Source organism: Lagopus muta, chromosome 2 (assembly GCF_023343835.1).
Source record: "Lagopus muta isolate bLagMut1 chromosome 2, bLagMut1 primary, whole genome shotgun sequence".
Lineage (NCBI taxonomy): Eukaryota > Metazoa > Chordata > Aves > Galliformes > Phasianidae > Lagopus > Lagopus muta.
Window position 1 is genome coordinate 30,498,184 of NC_064434.1, and position 23,514 is coordinate 30,521,697.

Genomic DNA, 23,514 nt, shown 5'->3' on the forward strand with positions numbered 1-23,514 from the left:
CATTAGCCCTGGTACAGAGCTTGGTCTTGGAACATGGGGAATGTAGATCCCAGGTACACTCTTTATTCCCAGTTCAGTCATTATACAATAATATTTCCTTTCTTTTGATTCATTTTGTAAGTTAGGCATTACTTGAGTATATCCTGAGAGTCTGGGCTTTTCAGAGAACTTTGGTTCCCTGGAGAGAGAGGAGGGGAGATCTGAACTTCTGGAAAAGACCATATCAAAGGCTGGGTTCTTGTAGTAATACTGCTGTAAGTGCTTATGAAAGCTAATGAATAAAACATTATGAAAAGGCATTTCCAGTATGTATATGAGGTTGCAAGTTGCTTTGAATTTCAACTCGGGAAATTTGTTTGGAACTGAATGGTTAGTAAGTATTCTTCTGTTATGTTGTTAATGGGAAATTTTAAAGAGCAGAAAATCTTAGGACTTCCGCAGATAAAGTTTGGGATATTTATATTCTCATCACATCTCATCCCAGAAGTCTGGGAATTATTTTTTTTTTTAATTTTTTTTAATTTTTATTTTTTGTAACAGAAATACGAAAAATTGCAAGTACTGTGTTAATTCTGAGGGCATTTGTTGCAGTCTGCATTGATGTATTCATACAGTGTGGCAAAGTAATCAATTTCTAAATTAAATCTTGATGAAACTAGCAGCAATTAGGTATCTATGAAACTTGAACAAAGGAGACGTTATTTATGTCAGTAAGCAGAAAATAAATAGAAATAGCTCAACGTATACCTCCTTAGTTAGAATTTCTGTTTATCTAATATCATCATTGGTGAAAAATAAGGTAATGAAACTGTAACTTAAAAAGGTCAGCACTGCGGCATTTTGTTCAACATGTAATATTTGTTTACAGATTTTGCACCATTTTTGAACAACTCAAGTAAGTGGGGAGGTGGTTACTTAAGCTAACTTTAAAGATTAGGAACACTCAAGAGCTCTGTACTAACATTGTTTAATCCAGTGTTTTGCTACACATCTACGTGGAATTTAATTGTTCAAGTAAAATGCTATTTAACTATTTTGCAATTATATTCAACTGTTGGTTATTATGTGGTATTGGAATAACTTACTAATGTACTTTGCTGTTTATTTTATGAGATCCTTTCCCATTTCAACTATGATAAGAAGGGAGAGTGATGTACGCTACTTAAGGAGATAAGTTTTTTTTTCCAAAATAAGTGAATTTTTTTTAAAAATAGCATTTTTTACTGTCTGCATTTTTTTTTTTTTTTTTTTTTGGTAGCAAAACTCTGGAATCAAATTAATTATAACAGCTGTTTTCCTAGCACACTAACTGTCAGGTGGTGGTTTTGTTTGAGTAAAGAACTACTTTCCATAGTGCTGAAAGTTAGTCTTTACTGGCTGTTTAGCATTTCCAGCTTCTAGATTTCCTCTTGAATTTAAGTATGCAAAGGGTTAGAAATAAGTCTTAGCAACTACTGTTACATTACAAAAAGTGTTTGACAATACTAAAGCACTGATCTTTAGTATGATGTTCAAATGATATTGTTAGATGTTCAGAGAGTTTGCTGTGTACTATAGCCTCTATCCCCATATAAAACACGTGCTTTTTCAGTTTTAATATATAAATATAGCATTATTCTATTAAATATATTTTTGTACTCTTGTTTATGTAGGCATGGGCAAAAAAATTGGGGGCATAATTTGTATAATACATTTCTGTTCAAAATTCCACTCTTCGCATTTAGAAATACTCAGATTCAAGCAAAAGTAATATAATTAATTTTGAGGTACACTTGTAGTCTGTCAGTCCTGTACTTAAATATAAAAATGCATTATTAGAAGTGATGAATAACGTTTTGCAGGAGCAGTTATTGAAGGAAATGATCTTATTTATAAGAGCATCTACTATTTAAAACCGATTTATATTGTATACATAACATTAAGAAGGTTGATCCATTGGTACATTAATGTAGAGTATTTGCTTTTGTTCAAAAGAAAGTTTTTCTCCTGAGTCTGAAATATAAGTGTGTGTGACTCCAAAAACACACATGACAAATGTTTATCGAGAACCTATTCCCTGGAGAAGTTCAGTCAGTTGACTTTAATGGACAGATGTAACCAGTTCCTTTGAAAAAGAAAGCATCTGGAGTTCAGTATGCAGCAGTCTAGGCAGTTGTTTTTGAGGAATATTTAGCGTAATAAGTGGTTATTTATCAAATTCTATTAACAAATTAGTGATTTCTAACAGTGTTATGCACCCTTGTTTGTCAAAAGTCTTTGAGTGGTGCTTTGTGTTCTTGTAACTGAAAATGCTGTTTTGCACAGTGACCTTATTTAACAAAGAAATAGACCGATCTGGAACAGCTACTGATTTATGTTTCTCGTTGGTAAGAAATTTTACATAGAAATTTATACTTTCAATACTAATTTAAAGCAGAATATGGTTTTTTATTTACTTTTGTCTAAAATTACCTGAGGCCACTGATCAATTGTTTTACATGTTGGTATAATAGTTAAAATGAACCTTTCTTCACTAGTGCTGTAGTCAGAGTAGTTGGAAGAATGCACGTTATGTGAGATGGCAAGGGTTTAGGTTTGATGAGACTTGTATTCGGAGAGACTTTCCAGTTTTTGTTTTGTTTTGCTAACTAATTTAGCAAGTCATTAATGTTCGTTTGATTATTCTTGCTTATTTTTTGCTTTTGTTTTGTGTAATAGCTCAACAGAACCCAACAGCTCAGCTACCAATGAGGCAGCAGGAGATTGAAATAAATAGACAACAGCGTTACTTCCGCATTCCCTTCATCCGTCCCATGGACCAATATAAAGATCCCCAAAACAAGAAGAAGGGTTGGTGGTATGCACATTTTGATGGGCCGTGGATTGCTCGACAGATGGAACTTCATCCTGACAAGGCACCCATTCTCCTTGTAGCTGGTTGGTATCAAAAGCAGAGTTCAGTTGGGAAGGTTCAGAGTTGACAACTTATTTTAGAAAAAAAGTCAGATGATGAAAGTTTTCCTAGTTGCAACCTCATCAGCAGTTTGTGTCTGGGCAGAATTTGAAGATCTGTGACTTCTGTTGATGGTGGCCAAATGTCATTGAGTATTATTTAGGTGGTAGCTGGTGCTTTTACAATGTTTGTGTTGCCTGCTATGAAAGATTCGGATTTTAATCTTAAATATTTGAAATAAAAGCTAGATGTGGCAATGGATGGTTAATTGTAGAACTGTTGGAAGTGACCTTAAAGACCATCCAGTTCTCAGGGCTGCATCCAACCTGGCCTTCAACTCCTCTAGGGATGGGGCATCCATGGCTTCTCTTAAGCAACCTATTCCAGTGCCCTCATAGTGAACATATTTTTCCTTATATCTAATCTAAATCTACCCTCTTCTGGTTTAAATCCATTAACCCTTGTCCTATTGCTATATTCCCTGACAAAGAGTCTCCACCTTTCCTGTAGGTCCCTTTAGGTACTGGAAGGCTGCTATAGTTTCCCCACGGCCTTCTCCTGGCTGAACCAACCCAAAGTATCATCCTATCTTCATAGGAGAAGTGCTTCAGCCCTCTGGTCATCCTCACAGCTTTCCTCTGGACCTGCTCTAGAAGGTCCATGTCTTTCTTACAGTGGGGCTCCAGTGCTGGATACAGTACTCAAGGTGGAGCCTTATAAGAGCATAGAAGCAAGGGAGAATCACCTCCTTGAAGTTTCCAGTTACGCTTTTTTAATGCAGCCCGTGATACTGTTGGCTTTCTTGCATCTTCTTTTTCTGGTGGATAATGCAAAGGGCAAAAAATGTTGGTTTACAGTTCAGTGTTTTGAGTTCTTGTCTTTGACTTCAGAACTGATGAGAAGACCATAATCCATTTGTTTAGTTTTACAAAGTGATGCTTTAGTAGCAACCAAACTTCCTTGGTTTTCTACTAATTATTTTTAATATAATTATAATTATACCAGCTTTTGTCTGTTCAGTTTCAAAGCCCTTATCTAAAAGTAGCAGTGCTGTCATGAATACCACATTCAATGGATCACCTATGAAAAATAAGATCCAAATACAGCTGGTGAACTGCACTCATCACTTCATTGGATTCCATGTGGGCAGTACCATCTGTACTTCCAGTTTGTTTAGCACGGGAGGCTGACAGATTAAGGGTACAGGCAATTCGATCAAGTCTTAAGTTCCAAGTCACTTTACTTTGTTTAAAAACAAAACCATAACAACAGTTGACTGCAAAACCGTGTGTATGTGCAAAACAAATTCATCCTGTAGTGGATTTCAGGAGAGTATATTGAGATGCTGATCTTTCTCGGCATCTTGCTTTTGTTCCTCTTTGCTTGATTTTTTTTTAATCTCAATTTTGTCAGTTTCAGCATCTGAAAGTAGTTTATTCTGATATTGCTTTTCTGTCCTGTGAGTAGAAATCTGTCTGAAGACTGGTTCCCTTATAAGCTATGAAGTCTATTCACAAACCAGAGCTTGACAGAGGGAATCTAATTAATGAAGATATGAATTTTGCTAATGCGACCTTGGAATGATGCAAAAAATTTCTAAAGATTTTTCTTTCTTCCTCTACGTTTTCAGGTAAGGATGATATGGATATGTGTGAGCTTAATCTTGAAGAGACTGGCTTAACTCGAAAGCGAGGTGCTGAAATTTTGCCGAGACAGTTTGAGGAAATTTGGGAGCGCTGTGGAGGTATTCAGTACCTGCAAAATGCAATTGAAAGCAGACAAGCTCGTCCTACGTATGCTACAGCTATGCTGCAGAACCTGTTGAAATAAATGTTCATTTTGCACAGTAGCATTCATGATGAGAACCCTTGCCCGTGATACAAAGGGAAGAGCTCCTCTGTGCAACAGAGGGCGTAATGTTCGTTAATCATATTAGAGATGTTTAATATAAAGTGAACAGATTTTATTAATCATGTGGTTTGTTAATTTGTACTCTATTATGTTTAATTTGTGTAGTCAGCTATACTAGGTATGAGGACCCTGAAGAATTTTCAGTCAGTGTAGGTTGTAGCATTATGTTTATACACTGCATTTTTCTTAGCAGTTTCTGTTACAACACTTAACACCTTTAAATGATCTGTCAGTAGTTGGGTACATAGTACAAAGAACAGCATTGCAACCATTGTTTTATAAAATTCCCTCTTCAAAATACTAAATAGTGGGCTTTAAGTGGTGGACTAGTAAAGAGTATATGCTGTATCTCATAACTGGAATTGTGGGGCCTTAGCTTTGACTTCTGTTCTGAAGAAGTTGGAGTGTACTTTTATATAATCTGAGATATTTTATGTCCTGATTTGAAAAGTGGTTAGTGTCTGTTTTTACTAACTTTTTCTGAAAGTGATGGGAAATCCTTCTATACTTGAGACTCATAACTTCCTACTGTTTCTGTTACTGTTCTGTTACTATTCCTACTGTATTCTTTGTTTTGTTTCTTACTGTTATTCTCTATTTTTTTCTGTGCATTCTGAGAATTCATGTGTGTCAATATTGAGTAATGTTGTACACAAAGAATGTACTGCTTATTACACCTTATACCACATATTTGTTTCTTTTTTTTTCTTTTCTCCTTTAAATACAAATCTCGTTTTTTGGACCAAATTTCTGTTCAGAAAATATGTCCATTCGTGGACAACTAACTTATCCATGTAGTATAATTTAAATATAGCATGCAAAACTGTCCAAGACTTGTATCTGGAGGCAGGTAAGGATAGCATAAGGGAAATCTGGTCAGGTTCTGGATGGTAATGTAACTTAACTGAACACTGAGACCTGTTTATTTTAATTGTAATGAGATGCACAAAGTCTGTACCTTTGGCTAGATATTGTAAAAGTTTGGCCAGTAACATAATGCATTATCTACATGCTGACGAATTAGCTACAATTTTTAGTATACTAGACTACTGCAGTCATTCAGACACTGATCTTTATCTTGATCTCCTTTGTCAGTGTCCTAGTTTGTAACAGTTGCTTAATTAAGCGGTGAGAGATTTGGTGGATAGGAATTACTAATTTCATTCAGTTTCAAGATGGATCCCGTCTACTGATGTGATTATTTCACCAGGCTGGCCATTATTTCAACAAAGTAGGCGTAGCTATATATTATTTCACTGTTAAGAATTGGAAATATAAATAACTTGTTGTCCCATTACTTATTCAACCTGATACAAAAATGAAATCTTGCTCTACAAATTGACAGCTTGCTCACAGTACAAAATAATTTCCTTTCAGTTTACTGTGTTTGAAACCTTTTGAAAAATGTTTATAAACTTTAGTGTATAATTTCATAAATAGATAAAAGTCATTAATGACTTCCAAGAGAGACATTTTTGTAGCACAGAGAAAGCTCGTGATGCGTGTGTCCTCGCTGACTGTAAATTATGCTTGCCTGCCTATGTCTAATTATTATTACAAACGCACTCCTTACTGTAATACATGTGAAGGTATTTGAGGAATACATTAACTCTGTATGAATTGGCCACATCAGGGAACTTCAACTTCCATTGCATAATCATTCTGCTTTTTGATCACATGATTACAAACTGGCAAATGTGTTTTCGTTTTACTGAAAATGCCCTCTAAGCTGAAGCAGTAATTTTTAGCTGGAAGATGATAGGAGAATTGACTAGCAAGTTGTGTGCAGATCTGTACAACATTACATGACTTCCAAGGCACTTCTTATGAAGCATTATTGAATTGGAATGAAGGTTTCAGAACTTCCAGTCTCCAAAAACTTAAAACTGCAAAAGCTTTGACGTTATATTTGACACAAGGAGAAGAAAATCAGTGAATTGATAGGGCTGAGAAGCCCTGTCTTACGTTTATTTCTGTCCGGATTTAAATTCCTGTTCAGGCTCAGATTATATATATAGAGCAGATCTTAACAAGACTGAACACTAAGCAAAGAACCTCAGTACTTAAAGTGTGTGTGTTTGTGTGTATACACATATATATACTTAAAAGCTTAAGTATATATGTGTGTATGTATATATACGTATCTGTAAACATAACTGTGGGGAACTCTAAATAAAATTGTTAACTTAATTTTTCCAGTCTGTTCCTTTTATTATGCCAGTATCTCCTTGACTGAGGCTGTTTCTTGACAGCAAGTTGCCTACAGACTGGTATTGGAAGGAAACTTTATTTTCCTGACTTGAGTGTATGGGAATTTGTGTTAGTTATACAATAAACAAATATTAGGTATTGGACTATAAAATAGTGGAAGAGGAACTGGTGGCTGGATGTTTTCAGTTTAGACGTTCCCCATCTCTGCATTGGTTGAGCAGTGTGCTCGAGAAGATACATTCCATAAATCAGGGTATTCTAGTTTGCACAGTAGCACACCTCTGTTCATTCTGTATCAAAACAACACTATTTTAGTTTTTTGTCAATCTTTTTGTGCAACAAAGTTTTCTTGTTGTTGTTCTCATTATTTTTTTTCTTCAAATGAGAAATATTCATCTACTTCTCCAACTTTTCTCTGTTGTCTCATCTACTGTGTCAGATTGTGATACTGTTGGATGGTTTGGCACCAGTCTCCGGTCTTAGGGATTGTGCTGTTATCTAATGCCCTTCTGATCTACAGCTCTAGGGAATAGAAAAAAAAGTTGTTTTTGAAGGAAAATGAGGTTCTGTGTGTCTCATTTATATAAACATTTCCTCATCCCTGTCAGTGCAGCTGCCCATTATAGTTGAGAACTTCATGAAACACTCCAGAAAATAAGGAGAGGAAAAGAATCACTGGGCTACATTCCTGACTAAGTACCAGTCTAGAGAGTGCTACTCAAGGATCATAAGGTCATTACATACTTGCCTATTACCCACTGTTGAGATTGGTTTTCTTTTTGTCACTGAAGCCCTTGTTTGGTTGTTTTTTGTTTTTTTTTTCCTGTTGTTTTTTTTTTTTCCCCCCCAAAATATTTTTAAAGTATTTAAATGACCTCCTAATACTGTACTGAAAATCTAAAAAATAAAATACATTCCACGTTGAAACCTCACTTGCATGTCTCTTATTTTAAAAAATTTAAGTGGAGTAAGTAAGGGTAAATTATGATCTGAGAAAGGTGGAAAGACTTCTGTGCTAAATCCTCTATCCTTGTATTGCAATTGTTTTTCAAACCTTTGTTGCTTTAGCACAAGAGCTTTATTGTAATCAGTGCAAATATTGTTTTCTATGGTGTTTACCATTTGCATCTGCTTCATTTTCTTAACAGTGACCAGTGGAACTATTTAGGATGTGCTGAGTTTATATGCTGTGAGAGTTTTGGAGTTGAAGAAAAAAGAAGGAAAGGCTTCAAACTTGCCTCTTTCAAGGGCCAAATCAGAGTATTATTTTTCAGTTCAATACAGTTGAAGTAATTCAGGCTTTGAACGTTTTTAGGCATAACTTTGTGTCAATATCTTTATGCTATGGTTGGAACTACAGTTAAAGTACAATTTAACATCACATTTAAAATGATGTGATGCACTTTAGTGTGAGATTAAATACCAGTTCAATCCCAGCAAAATTTTCAAGGAGATGGTTTTATTATAATTTATTGAAATACAAAAGGCTTACATCCAGCAAATATATTTGGTAATTAATAGTTAAGAGTGATAAATACATACATGAATAATGATTATTAAAGTACACAACTTAAAATTACTTATTTTTTAAGCTAATGATAATGGGTATGGGGAGAGATATGCTAAACACATACAAAAATACATTTGTAATGAAAAAAAAAAGGAAAGAATGCCTTCAGCATTCTTAATGCATCTTAACTTATGTGAGCAATTGTAAAAAGCTAACACTGCTGGCATGGGTGATGTCCCATGCAACGTAAGAAGTATTTTTAAAGTGAGCTTTATACTGAAGGTACTGTGTAAAACGGCATCTTTAGTGGTTTGTTTTGTTTTAAAGTATTTCCCAGTGAAACAGAGGAAGTAGAAATACAATTTCAGCTGTAGAATCCTAGAATTGTTTCCTTGGTGCATTGCTTTCATTTGTACATAATCATCAGTTCTGTTGGTTTTGCAAGGAGACCTGTTTGTGCAGTTATTTGGGATTTATAAACACTGTCAAGGGCGTATAAGAAGGTAAAATTCATTCTTTGTTGTGGTAACTGTGTGGTACTGAAAGCTAGAAAGATTTACATCTGAAATCAGCTACTGTCCTGAATACATGCAGGTTTCACATCTGAATGAGGAGCTGTCATCCACTATAGCCATGAACTTTTTAGAAGCTCACTTTGAGCTGTAAATACAACTTCAGATTTGTGCCAGGTGCCAAACAGTGCCTGAATGTAATACAACACTGGCAGGGCACGTATATTTGCATATACTCAAGAAAAAGGTGTTCAAGGTAAAGTAATGCTCCTGTTTGAGTCAGGATTATGGATTCATAGAGCATGAATTGTTAAGCCTATTAAATAATTAATGGCCTCTCATCGTCTGCCAAGATTTCTTCTAGAGAAACTAAGAGTAACCTCTCGATATGATTGGTATGTACTGAGTTTAAAGTGTGTTTGTGCGTGACTGTAACTTATTCCCTAGGTAGCTGGGAATGTGAATCACATGCTCTTAAAGGATGAAGAAAACTACAAGCACTTCACCTATTCAGAAAGTTTGAAGTCCTAGGATTAGACAGTTGGCCTGAGCTCTTTGGAAGCCGACTGGACGTGGCCCTGGGCACCCTGCTCTGGGTGTCCCTGCTTGTGTGGGGATTGGGCCGGGTGAACCAAAGGTCCCTGTCAACCTCAGTTGTGATGGGATTCCATCACCAGGAATTAACTAGTGAAGTGTATATGTATACATTATTCTTTAAGTGACAGAGACATAAGAATCTTAAACTCGGGGAAGCTCTTAAAAATAACTACAACTTCTGTGTGATTTCTGGTCTGTGTGTTACAGGGAGAGGATGAAAATGTTCCCGAATGCTTTTAATGTAGCCTTTGGTAAGAGGTAAGAACGTTACTAGTGACAGCTCTTATTTCCACGTTTGCCACTTGCTTTGCTTTAGTGTGTGTAAGAAAGGTTAATAAAATAGTGTAGGTCTGCTTTAAAGTTTTGTCTGTTCTTCCAGGCTGATTGTAACGATACAGTATTGCAAAAAATGTCATTTCTGAGCAAAAGCTGTTGCTAGCACTAGGCTCTTACAAATAGCATTAAGATATATACATACTGTATGCTTAATGCATGCACCTTATCACAGGTTACTTCTTACCAGTCAAGTTTTAGACATGGTCACACAGTTGAGCAATAAGGTCGAGCTGTTTTTCTGTAATGACACGATGTGTTTAATGTGTACTGATGTTAAAGAGAAAGTGATGCATCTTTAGGAATCCTCAGATTTTTTGTTACGCATTGTCCACCTGAACTCCAGTCTTGAATAATGCGGACCTCCTTATTCTGAATACCTGTAGAAGAAATTCTCATAAGACATTTAGAAGCATCTTGAATTTCAAAATACAGAATTTAACTACTGTTCAAAGCAAAGAACTCAAATCTTTTGAGATCATCTCTAGTTCCTTCTAAAGAGAATTAAGTTGATCCTACACCTGAAGCTATTTTACATACTAAATCATTGAGAAGAATTATGATTTTTCCTCCCTGGTGTGACAATGCTGTGTTTCTGTGTGAATAACAAATACTGACTATATCATCGTAATTTGAAGAGCATACTTGTGAGCATTTTTTCAGTGCTTGGAGCATTTTTTTGTTCTGCAAAAGAAGCCATAGCTAAAGGGCCCAGGATTCACAATTACAGCATGCTTGGAGTAAATTACAGTTTGGAATGCTTAGTTTCTCAGCCTCAGTTTGGTGTAAGAGCAGCAGCATTGCTGAGCAAACTCACACGTTTGTGAAACCTGATGTCTGTTACTCGTGAACTAAAATGCCAGCTCATCCATCCCTGTGGTGCTTCAGGTCGTCTCATGGTTGCGATAATGAAACACTGACCTGTGATATTGATGGGGAGCTCCAACTTGCAGTGCTGTCTTATCATTTTAATCCAAAATACTGTTTGCTTGATTGTCCAAGTGACTGACATGAGAATAAAAGAAATGGCAGTCTTTGTTTTCTTCTCAAATATGATTTCAGTCATCTTGGTGGCTGAGAGTGACTCTTGCAGAGGGTGATGCTGCATGATAGTCACTGGTTTTGATGAGCAAAGAATGACATTTTGTATATTTCTGAGGGGAAATCTATAATGGCTTTTAAGCTTGATCTGCACTGCATCAAAATAAGTCATCTGTATCCATGCAAATTAGATTTAGTATCATCTTTTCTTTTGTCCTTGGGGTTAGATCCATTACTGAATTTTGCCAGATAACACGTTGAAAATGAAGCTTATTTACCCCAAATGTGTGTAAGAGCACAAATAAATGACACGTTGATAGAATAGCATTTGACAGATCAATTGCAAAATAAGAGATGTTACAGACAGCTGGAGGTAATACTCTTCCAGCTGAAAGCAGTATCTTACTTTTCAGCAGCCTTTTGGCTGAACAGAGAAGATCCAGCAGCATCCCTGCTAGGGACAGGAGATATCACAAGAGAAATTTTGCATTTTGAATGAGCTCATGTTTTCAGCTTTCATCTCTAAGGAACGAGGAGCACGTGCCACGCTGAGGTAGGCAGCAGAGAAATCAAGGTGGCAGGATCACTTTCTCAGGACGTTTGCTGTTTCAGTCTGAAGGGGCCTATCCACTGGAATGCATACATTCTAGCTCGTCGCATTCTGCTTTGACTCACAATTCTTTTCTTTTTCACATGACTGCTTGCTGAGCAAGACAGGCAGCGTTCCCAAAGGCTAACCATGCACAGTGCTGTCTGTCATTGTCACCCGCTTGCAAGAATTTGTTCTCTTCTGAGCTTAGAAAAGGATGAACCAGTTCTTCACAGAGACATGAAATGTATTTCTTACACATTGCAATGCAAAGCAAAACAAAATTATAAAATTGCCATTTTCAGTTTGGTTTAAAAATTCTAGATATCCATCTCTCCCTGAAAATTTGATTGGAGTAACACATTCTGTTCTAAAATCCTGTCCTCAAAGGATTTGGGAAGTGACATAGAAGTGTTGCTCTTAGTTTCAGCTCACAAAAGCTGTGTTCTACATCTATTTTTCCTCCCCTTTCTCTGCCATCTTTTTCCCAGTTGTTAAAAGCATATTTTACCAAAAGCCTCTGACGTGCATACTCATTTTTGAACTTGTGAAAAATGGCCAAATGCTTCTAATTATTTGTTCATTCCATGTAGTTGCCTCATTTCTCAACTAAATTCATTTCCATGACCAGATCTTGGGGAGAGCTGTGTCAGTACACTTCTAACAATTTAAATTGCACTGAGCAATATTTTCTAAACAATCTGTCATTCCTATTAAAACTTCCTCTTTTTTTTGCATTTGTGTTGAACTTCCAACTTTGATTTCAGATATTCCTTCCTTCTTCACATTTAAATGACTGCCACTGTTGTCCTATTAAGCTTCCAAAGAAAAATGAGCTTTTCTCTGTATAGAACTCAGGTTGGATATCAGGAAATTTTCTTCTCAGGAAGAGTGGTGATACGTTGGCACAAGCTGCCCAGAGAGCTGGTGGAGTCACCATCCCTGGAGGTGTTCAAGGACCTATGGATGTGGCACTGTGTGATGTGGTTTGTGGTCACAGTGGGGATGGGTTGGTGGTTGGACTAGATGACCTTAGAGGTCTTTATCAACCTTAATGATTCTATGATTTTTTGACCTACAGAGGATTCCTAGTAACATTTGCCAAGAGGAAACAGTAGAGGTTTAAAGCTCTTGAAAATCATCACAAACCTTGGTTTTGTCTGTCTGATGCTGGAAATGCAGAATTTCACAGACTAACTTGTCAGTCCTGGCTTTGTAAACTGGTCTGGTGACCTAAAACATGAAATTGGAAAGGTAAAAAAAAAAAAAAAAAAAAAAAAAAAAAGAGGTTATTTCACTCAATAATTTACAAAAGGCACTTGGATAGAGTGGAGCACCAAAGCCATGCAAAAGAGCTGTAAGAAAAGCAGTTCTACATTCTGTTAGGAAACAAAGATGACAGTAAATGTGAAAACTAAAAAGTAAATACCAAAATTAGTGTTCTTAGTTCTGAAATTGCTGAGCAAGAGCTTAAGATCAGATTTAATTTAGTTATAGAGGTAAGACATGCAGATGGAGCTGTTATTTGAGTGGTGCTATGTGTTGAGGAACAAGGAAAGAAGTTCCATGCATTTTACCTCCATACTGAATTGTGTTTTCAAGTCTGTGTAATGCTTCTTGGTCAGTGGTCTCTGAGGAGCTACTGGCACAAGCACTTACACTACAAACCGTGTGGTAAAAGCTAGTTATGGCTTCATCATGTTCGAAAGCGGAGTTCATCCTTGCAGCATTTTCTGAATTGTGGCTGCTGAGAGTGGGCCTTCTACAATGCAGAACATTTTTGTTTAGGTAAATTTCAAATTGCAAAATGGAAAAAAAGGGTTATTTTTTGAAACGTGAGAAAAAAGAGCATGAGCTGCTTACTCCAAATTAGAGTTTCTTTTGCATTTTCTTCTTAACTTAATAATTAAAATGATGAAAAGAAAAGCAAGGCTCAGTGAGCCAAGAATGACAGGTTTAAAAGTGAAGGGTTGTGTGGGTTCTGGAGCAAATTTTTCACAGCGCTGTTCTTGGTAAAACTTGTGTCTGCGTACAGGACATCTAAAATGGGGAGAGGAAGAGACAAATATACAGAACTTGAGGGCAGAAAATGCAGAATACCTCAAATGAAAACAAAGGAGAACATGCAATTAAATACAAGCACAATATTAATGTATGTATCTGTATCTATGTACCTGTATGAAATAATGTGATTCATAACAGAGGAAGGAAAATACTCTTAGATTCATGACAGTGAGAGCCACAGATTGGTTCTTTGTTCACTTAACAAAGGTCAAATAACATTCGTGTTGTGGTACCTTAGAAGTTCAGGTGCGTTTCAGAATAATTCTTGAACATCCCTTTGAAGCCTATATTTTGTTTACTGGTGGCTTTAATCTGACTAGCAGGGTCTGAAGTAAGAGATTCCACTATAAAGAGCTTCTTCAAGACAAAGCAGAAGATTACTGTATTTTATGAGAACAGAGGGTTTCCAGTTGGTGGAAAAAATGGTGTGGTTCTGAGTAAATTCACAGATGCTCCCACATTGGTCAGAACTTACTATACAGACTGTACGAATGGGCAGAAGCTGTTAGTCTGAGACTAGCATTACGTTTGTATCTACTTTGCTATAATTTACACAATTTTGGCGTATTACTTTTAGAACTTCTAGTACTCTTACCATTGGTTTGGTAGTTTCTGCACCTGGGCCTTTCTGAAGTGGGAAACGATTATTTTCTGCAGTGGGTTGGTTTCGAAGCTCACTTTGCTATTGCAGTAGAGCTTTCAGGAGGACCCCATTAGGTGATGGGTTCCAAACTGAAATACTGCTGCTGCACTATGGCCTGTCTTGCAAGTCACTGTGCTCAATTCCCTTTTCTGTGACTCCTACTGCAGAAAATGAATTGTGGCAGTGTTTTGAAGTGTCTGAATATTGAATTCTTGGCTAATCAGCACAGTTTATGCTGTTGAAAAGTACGTACTCAGCTCCATTTGTTCATGGAATAGAATCAGGGGTCCATTAACAGAGTTCCAGTTAAGCATCATTTATTTACCTGCAGACAGCTCCTCTTCCTGGAACTAACTCACACTTCCCACCATTGTCACAAAGATGAGGTTCCATTTCGCACAGGCTCCGGCAGGGCAATCCGTCCTGGCTTGCATAACCGGGTTTACAAAGGCAGTCAGCCTCTTTTGTCCACTCATTCATTATGCATTTGGAAAATTCGTCACATGCCATGAATTTGCATGGGTCTGCCTGATCAGCTGTAAAGGATGGGTAAATCATTAATGGGAGCATTGAGATGTCACCCTCCAAGTATTTGGCAAGCTGGGTGGCAGCCAGAGTAAACAGTGCACGCTTGTACATGTTAATGGGGTATAATATGGCATAAGGGGACATATTTTTCTCCTCTGGTTGACACAGCAAGCTTGCAAAGCTTATGTTTACTTGTATAATTGTTTACTCCCATCCTGTGATTTTACCTTTTCTCACTGTCAAGGCTTTTCATACTTGAATATTTTGATCCATTCTTGTTTTTTACTTTAAAGCGCTTGTTTTGTACTCAAGGATGCTATGCTACTCTCTTATATTTGTATAAGAACTAATTTCTGCTGTAATCATCTGAAGCATATCCTAGGGCATAACAAGGGGAAGGAATCAGCTTAGTGAGTATTGCACAACACTGTGAAGACTGCAAGCTAGAAATAACAGCACTGTCCACTGAAAATACATGCATTAGCATGGGGAAAACCTTGCTGTGTGTTTATTTTGTTATATATATATATATTTTGTCAGGGATACCTCTTTGAAATTAAATGAAAATAATTTTGCCAGTGTTGGGCCTTGGGCAGGCCCAGGTCAGAGGTACTGCAAAGCCCTGACTTCAGCTGTCACACAAGCCTTTTTCTCTTTCTCCATTCTCTGCTTCTTCCTAGAAAGGCACGAAGGACCCAGAAGGAGCTATTAAAGGCAGAGCTCAGCCCAGCTGAGCGCTGATGGAGATGTAAGAAGGAAGGCTGCAGCCCTCTTGTCTCTTGGAGGTGGTTTCATGCATGTCATAAGGTGAGGCCCATAAATAGAAGGCAGAAGATGAGAAGTAGTACAGGGAATACAGACTCTATTTTTATCAGCACACTGTTTCAGTAAGATGTGTGAATCCAGTAAGGCAAAAAATAATGATCATGTGAATGGAAATGAGGGCAGATGGACAGGCAGGAGCAGGGCTACATAGCACAGCAGGTCCTGAGTGACCTGAACTCTCCAAAGGAGGTTAATGCACCTTCTCTTAGCAGTGATGGAGAATTTGGTTTAAGGACTGGTCTGCAGAAATCAAAAAACACTCAAAGATCTGCTGCATCTCTGGAGGTGTTCAGGGCCGGGCTGGATGAGTCCCTGAGCAGCTGAGCTGTTGGGGGGCAGCTCTGCCTGCTACAGGGATCTGGGACTGCGTGGGCCTTGAGGTCCCTTCCAACCCAAGCCATTCTGTGGTCAGCGTGTGCTACAGTCCTGCAACGCTAAGAAGCTGGAAGGTATCAGTGTTTCTTTGTGATAGGGTGAGTTAGGCATGAGCAGACTGCTGTGTTTGGCGATGGTGTTTCATTTCCCTTAACAAAGTTTTGGACTTTGTACCTGCTGTGCTCTTTAACCTTCTCTATGTTTTCACTTTGTTTAGCTGACAAAAAAACAAAATGAGTGCAGATATTTTTAAAAGCCTGCTACATCATTCTTTGTTATTATTTATGACCGATGTAGTTAGTGCTTTTACAGCTGTAAAAGCTGCTGAGTCTGGTTATGTGTTTTGGGCTGTCAGTTCCCATCAGCGTTTCCTTGTGATGTAACGCTGTTACCACTAGATGGCTCTTATTTTCACAATAAGTAGGAATTTGCTGGCATTACCTTAATTTACTACTCTTCCCACCCTTCCACAAAATAAAAATACTGTGGGGCTATGAAATGTGTGGAAATGCACTGAGTTTCTAAACGTGATTTATTCAATATATATTACCAAAGCAGAGAACCTTTGGTAGCCCAGAATTCATTTTTTTCTAGGACTCCTTTATCCTTCATTCAGTAAAACATCAGTTTATTGCAGCAGCTTTTTGGAGTTCAGACACTGTAGTTTTGTTAACTTTCTTTGCCACGTGCATTTGATTCTCTTAGTGGCCACAAGGAGATAAAATGCAGACAGGTTAGAAAGTGTCTGCATGAATAGTAAATGGACATTTTGTGCTCAAGTTGTCAGAAGTCAGCGAGGAAAAATACCACCAAAAAGGTGCGACTCAGAAAACTCTAAACTTCCCATGTTAGACTGGTGTCTAGATATGCTGTTACTTTCTTCTGTTTAACAAATACTTCAGACTTAGAAGCACATTTGTATAGAGATAACAAGATGGGTGTAAATGACGTCGAATTGGGTGGGAGCATTGATCTGCTTGAGGGAAAGGAAGGCTCTACAGGAGATCCTGCAGTGGCTTGTTTGATGGGCTGAGTCCAGTCATAAGATATTCAACCAGGCCAAGTGCAGGTCTTGCACCTGGGTCATAACAATCCTATGCTGCTCTACAAGCTTGGAGCAGAGTAGCTGGAAAGCTGCATAGAGGAAAAGAATCTGAGGGTTTTAGCTCACAGCTGACTGAATACAAGCCAGCAGCATGCCCAGTTGGCCAAGAAAGCTAATGACATCCTGGCTTCTATCAGAAATAGTGTTTCAGTAGGAGCAGGGAGGTGATTGTCCTCCTGTACTTGACACCTTGAGCTGTGTTCAGTGTTGACTCCCCACTGCAAGAAGGATACTGAGTTGCTTGAACATCTGCAGAAAACAGCAAGGAAGCTGGTGAAGGTACTAGAAAGTTACAAGAAGCAGCTGAGAGAACTGGAGCTGTTTGTTTTAGAGAAGAAGTGACTGAGGGGAGACCTCATTGCTCCAACTACATGAAAAGAGACTGCAGCGAGGATGGTGTCAATCTCTTTTCTCAGGGGACAAGGAAATAGTCTGAAGTTTCACCAGGGGAGATTTAGATGGGATATCAAGGAAAATTCTGTCATGGAGTGGGTGGTCAACCAGTGGAACAGTCTGCCAGGGAAGTGGTGGAGCCCTCATCCCTAGATGTTTATAAGACACGTGTGCACATGGCACTAATGGATGTGATTTAGACATGGGAACTTGGTAGGTCAGGTGGATGGCTGGACTTGATGATCTTGAAGGTTTTTTCCAACCTAAATTATTTTATGACTATGTAAGGTTTTAAATCAGGAGAGATTCTGGAATCACAAATCCACAGAGAGCTATCTATTACTAAAATTTAGGACAGTGAGTATCTGTAGAATCCTAGTATTCCTAGAAATTTTCATTCTGTCCTGAAATCTATAGCCCTCTAAAGATAGATCTAATGATGTTCTAAGCAAAGATTTTCCTACATTGTAAAAATCATCAGAAATGATGTTTTACCTACTCAGATAAAAGATTTGGATGAGTCATTCTTGTGAACTGCACTTGAGCTTTTTTTATTCCTGTCTTCACCCAGCCATTGCTCTAATTTTTGTTTCCCAGTACTTGGCTCTTGATCTGAAAAGCAGTTGCTGTATGCGCAGAGACCAACACTTCCATTTAGCATTTCATTGCAGTATGGAAACTGATCTGCAGATAGCTGAATCTGCAAGATCTTTTTTTGTATTACTTCTGATCACTCACTAGTAAGCTATTCATAATATAATTATTTCCAAAAAAGTAATCCTTCTAAAGCTGTAAAATCTGGGGAAGGAAATACCTGCTAGGTTTTGGTTTATTATATATGTTATCTTACCTGGCTCAATATCCAGGGAGTAGCTGTCAATCTCCAAATTGAGGCGTTGGGCAGCAGCGTCACAGAAGTCTTCCAAAACACAATGTACTGCTTCTGTGATATTATATGGCACTGTTCTGGCAAATTTCATTTTACTGTTGACAATCACACTTCCATTCCTGAAGTTAAGTATTTCCAGTTGCTTAAAACCTGTGAGGTTGGACTGGAGGTATGGAAGTAGCTGCAAAACAAAAGAGCGTTTTTATTTTACCTTATCATCAATGCCTAGCTACTGTAATTTCTCTTCTAGTTGCTTTTAGTTATCAAGTACACGTTACACACTTTTTCTCTGATTTTAATATCATTGCTAAACTTCACAACCAAATTCACCTTTTTATTTTTTGGTATTTTTGTGACTCTCATGTCTTTCTTAATAATGTATTGAGTTGGACAGCAGCAATTTTCCCTGTAATGAAATGCATGGCAGCTGGGGAACTTGTTCATCTGAAAGAAAAAAATATCACCACACTCAAAAGCCAACTGTAATTATTTTCAAATATTCAATCCGGGCAGGTTAGGACATAGCATAACAGGTGTGCTACTGAGCTGACCTGTTGCCCTATTGTACCCATAAAGAAAATCCATATTTAATCACTAGCTTAGCCTCTGCTAAGCTATGATATCTTTTATAAGGCTATTTTTAAATTTGGCATAGAGATACAAGTCTTAGATGTATTCAGAATTGTTGGTGTAGTCTAAGATAAAGCCAAATAGTGACACGCAAGGCATATATCTGAAGTCTTTTGAACAAGTAAACACTTCAATAATTGAGTTCATTGGGTGTTTTTTCACACCCCGAGAATGTCCCTGGGTTATAAGTCCCTTAACTGTGCTGCTTATCAGACCGAATTGCAGCAGGGTCCGATGCTGTTAAAGTACTGTGCTTTCCAGGGCTGACTGAGCCAACTGGCATAAATCAGAAATTCCTTGCCAAAACCCCTTGGTACAGCTCTCACAGAAGCTAGTAACTGTTTTTCCTGAGTTATGGAGCAATAATTAATGTAATTTAGTGATGAGGGATGTGCATTTATTTTCAAACTGTGTCTGACTATTGCATATGTTGTTCAAGTTGCTCATCACCCACCAATTGCATGAACTGTTGTTCTAGGGCTTTGTATTCCTGTGAGCTCCGGTTGAAGAGATCATCAGAGAAGTGCATGTTGGTTACCCTCAGGCTGAAGAAAACCACAAGTTCTTTGCCTTTGGCTGCCGTTGTCATGGAGCTGGTGGTCACATACTTCAGTGTGGGAGCCTGGGTGACTTCTGCAGGCTCAGTTGTCTGCACTGAGATGTAGCCACTGCCTTGCTCTGCCTCATCCAGCACTGCTGTGCTCTTCACACCAGTGCCGTCCAACTCAGCAGCCATGTCCTGCACTCCTGTGCTGGCACGGTCAGGAAGAGCGCTGGCAGCCTCTGGCATTGAGGTGTCTGGTACTTCGGGGGACTGGTCAATGACAACAGAATGGCTGTAGAATGGTCTGGTCACTGTGGGCAGTAGAGTTTGGTCTGGTGGCAGTGCTCCTGTAAAAGTGACCTCTGGCTGCGTGGCAAACAGATCATTTGAACCGATAAGGAAAGGCAACGTTTTGTATGTGCTGGTTGTAACCAAAATGTCATCACCTGATGATTCTAGTTCATCCATGATCTTCACTGCTGCAGAAAAACAGGGGAAAGACAAAGAGCTAGTTTAAAAAATGAGCGTAGCAAACCTCAAGCATGGAGCCAACATTGTCTTGTATTTCCACTGTAGCATTTTTAAAAGGAAGACTTAAAGTTACCTAAACATGAAAATGTTATTTTCATCAGCAAAGATGAGCTACAGGAATGAAACACCTCATCTACTTGTTTGTGTGATGAGATTTCTGTAGGTGATGTGTTTAAGTAATAATTACACCCCGTAAGTATTTCCTGAGCAATTCCTAAATGCAGCCTTGTTTTGAAGGGATATAATTGTGCTGTCAGTTTATATTGACAGAAGGAGTGAATTACAACTTCAAATTGTCTGCTTGGATCAGTTCTATGCGAGAGTCATTCTGTTGCTTCCCTCTCTGCTAGAGGTTAAGTCTATTAGTTACCAGTAATGATAAAATGTTATTAAGCAAAATGGTGAAGCAATCTCCTTTGATTTACCTAGTACAACAGCAGCAGTGAAAATAAAATCCGACCCTAAGAAATCATTTGCTGCACTCAAGAAGCCACCATCTGACCCTGATGCTAAACGTTCATGAGGTTCCCACTTAAGGCTTGGCATGGACCTCGGCTTTGTGATGGATGTACCTGAAATCCAAATGTGAAGTGTGATGAAACTCTGAAAGTGGATTTCAGTTACCTGCCTGCCATGATCTCACAGAAAATGATGGCTTCTGTCCCACAGATGTCTACTCAATAGCTATGTCCTTTTTCATCAATATACTTATGGGTGCTCCACATTATGAACTGCAAGCAGACCAGCAGGGCAATATCACTCATCAGTTGATAGGACAGTTTTCTCTAACTAATGAATTATTCCATTCTCTACTTCCTCTCAGGGGCCAATGAAGTAACCTAACAATTGTTTGCACTGGGAATAATCCTCACTAAGAAACGACACAGGAATTGCCCACGGATAGTCTTTGTGTCTCTTTCTGCTTCTTTGCTTCCAAATGAATGAGGACAAACCTGCTGCTGTATTGCTGTTTTTCAGAAAAAATGTGTATTTTCAACAAAGAAAACCTTCAGGCAAGATGGCTGCCTATTTTGTTTACACTAGTTTTTGATGTGCTCTTTCTTTACTTACGCAGATTAATGCTTTGGCCAGTGTATTTTTTTTTTTCTATAGAGCCATTATTAAAACATTGTTTCCCTTTCATTGTTCTTTCCTTTACTGATATAACATACATTTTCGTACACAGGGTGAGGCTCGCATGTTTTATTAGGAATGTATAGCCTCGTTCTGCTAAGTTGGCCACATGACTGACTAGTGGTTAAATTATAGGAGTGGGTTGTGAAAGATTCCTTGGGAATCTTGAGAATACATCTTGTTGTGGCATTTATCGCACTTCTAGGGGGCATTTAAAAGTTAAGTGCATCCTCTAAGCCAGTCAGTTATCTTTTCTCTGTTTGAGACCCCAGAGAAACACTTATCTCAAATATAGATAACCAGCCAAACATATGTTGGATCTTTTGATCATCTGATGCCCAATTTTCCTCTTATCTGATTTTTGTTATCTAAATCAATTCTTTCAGCTCCTCTTAGCATTACTGAAGTTCACTGATATCTTTGAGTGTTTAGAGTGATGAGAACTAAGACAGTTTTTTTTGGGAATGGAAACTTCTCATGGTGTTATAGTTCGACTCTACCAGCAGACAAGCATAGTTCTGGCACTGGTGAATGTTCTGTGGATTTTACTACAGAACATCTAAATTTTGCTCAAATATCAAATGTTCTTTCTCTTAATTCTTCATTTTTATATCTGTTGTAAGTTTTTAATATGCTCTGAATAGGAAATATATAGATTTCTACTTGTTTGTTTGTTTGTTTTGCAGGAAAATGAACTCCACCCAAATAGGCTGAGCCAGAATTTTTCAGATAAAACATTCTGGAAAACCATTACAGCAGCTGTTTCCATTTATGCAGTCACTATATCTGTAAGTAGTGCAAATGTTATTCCATTATAAAAATATCTGTCTGATAGCCCAATGTATTTTAAGGTTGTTTTTAACAAGTAACGAGTAATAATAGATGCTAATATAATAAAAGAGTGACAGCCCTCATCCTTGCAACCCTAGAGAGTATCCAAAAGAGAAGAGCAAAGTGCTGTACAGACCCAGGGTTCTGCATGGGTTCTGGACAGAGCACAAAGCACCAAATGCTACAGCACAGCTGAAGACCCCAGTGCTTCATCAGGATCTTGAGACACTTTTGTCTTGTGTTTCTTGTGTAATCAAGGATACAGACAGATTAGGTAAACAAATCCAAAACAGGCATGGTGATGTTCTCCATTTACAAAGCTCTTGCTGTTACTTGTGACGCTGATAAGGAGTGAGAGTCCCTTATTAGTTAAAGGAAACCAGAAAGTTTTCTTAGCATTAGTACTCAGGGCATTAATACAGGATGATCTACTGATTGGATGAACCAGTGGCTACACAGAGCAGGGAAAGCATGACTACATACACCTGAGCATATGGCTGTGATAGACTTGTTGGGTTACATTTTAGGAAGATGTAACTGCAGGAGAAATAGGTACTGAAACAGTTGTGAAACTGCAGCAAGTGTGAAGAAGTGTGACCATACATATATTGCAGATTTGGAATACATCTCTATGTGAGTAATTGTCTGTACATGCACGTGTGTGTGTGCGTGTGTGTGTATATATATATATATATATATATATATATAAACTATACATAGACTATATATATCTTCTGGCATTCTCTTATTACAAATGGAGCAACTAAAAAGACCTTGAGGTCACTCCAAGTTGACCCCTGATGCGTGCATCACCAATTCTCATAGCTGCCAGTTCTTGCCTCCCAGTCACTTTCTCTCCAGCTGAGACAGTGATGGAGAACAGAGGTGATGGCAGTCCATTGCAGTGTGATAGGAAATGGGTTCACCTAAAATCCTGCTGAGCACTCACTGCAACACAGCACAAGTTGCAGGGTCTCTGACCCTTCTTTTTTTGCACTCTGTGTCATGCTACTGCTTACACAAGAGATGTATTGTAAAATGATTTGCAACTGGTTTTGCCAAGATCTTCCTCGATCTGCATGAGATTGAGATGAGATCAGTCTTAGAGAGTTAAAAATATTCTTGATAAACATGACCCAAACATTTGGAATTCAGAAGACTCCTTTGCATTTAAAATATTGCTTTTATATATATATGCATATATACATATGCATTCGTATTTTAAAATAGAACTCATAGCACACTTAAACTACTTCTTCATAGAGCAATTAGTGGTAACCCTTTACACAGTTTGCCTTTTTAAGGTGGGATTATTACAACAGAAGGACAGAAAATACACAGGCAATTATTTTATGAGAACTTTAAAAGCATGAATACTGAAGGTTC

At 37.9% G+C, this 23,514-nt stretch overlaps 3 protein-coding genes across 9 annotated transcripts in view; 2 read left to right on the forward strand and 1 right to left on the reverse strand.

The window, feature by feature from the left end:
• MYO6 (myosin VI) overlaps window positions 1-7,931 on the forward strand; it is a 770,453-nt gene extending 762,522 nt beyond the window's left edge. For 5 of the 7 annotated variants that reach the window (XM_048935652.1, XM_048935654.1, XM_048935647.1 and 2 more), the window contains 3 exons: window positions 869-895; window positions 2,698-2,916; window positions 4,563-7,931. In XM_048935652.1, coding sequence (XP_048791609.1) covers window positions 869-895; window positions 2,698-2,916; window positions 4,563-4,762 — 446 coding nt within the window. In that variant the 3' untranslated portion in view covers window positions 4,763-7,931. The remainder of the gene's footprint in view (window positions 1-868; window positions 896-2,697; window positions 2,917-4,562) is intronic. The other 2 variants (XM_048935649.1, XM_048935651.1) reach the window with 1 other exon arrangement.
• Window positions 7,932-12,931: 5,000 nt separating this feature from the next.
• Window positions 12,932-23,514, reverse strand: part of IMPG1 (interphotoreceptor matrix proteoglycan 1) — a 48,135-nt gene continuing 37,552 nt past the window's right edge. The window contains exons 13-16 of the mRNA XM_048935675.1: window positions 19,543-20,111; window positions 18,420-18,639; window positions 14,669-14,879; window positions 12,932-13,398 (exon numbers count right to left, since the gene is read on the reverse strand). Of these exons, the coding sequence (XP_048791632.1) occupies window positions 13,158-13,398; window positions 14,669-14,879; window positions 18,420-18,639; window positions 19,543-20,111 (1,241 nt within the window). The 3' untranslated portion in view covers window positions 12,932-13,157. The remainder of the gene's footprint in view (window positions 13,399-14,668; window positions 14,880-18,419; window positions 18,640-19,542; window positions 20,112-23,514) is intronic.
• The window catches only part of LOC125688971 (maestro heat-like repeat-containing protein family member 2B), a 142,941-nt gene continuing 141,419 nt past the window's right edge, over window positions 21,993-23,514 (forward strand). The window contains exon 1 of the mRNA XM_048935665.1: window positions 21,993-22,085. The gene's annotated coding sequence lies outside the window, so the exon portion shown is untranslated. The remainder of the gene's footprint in view (window positions 22,086-23,514) is intronic.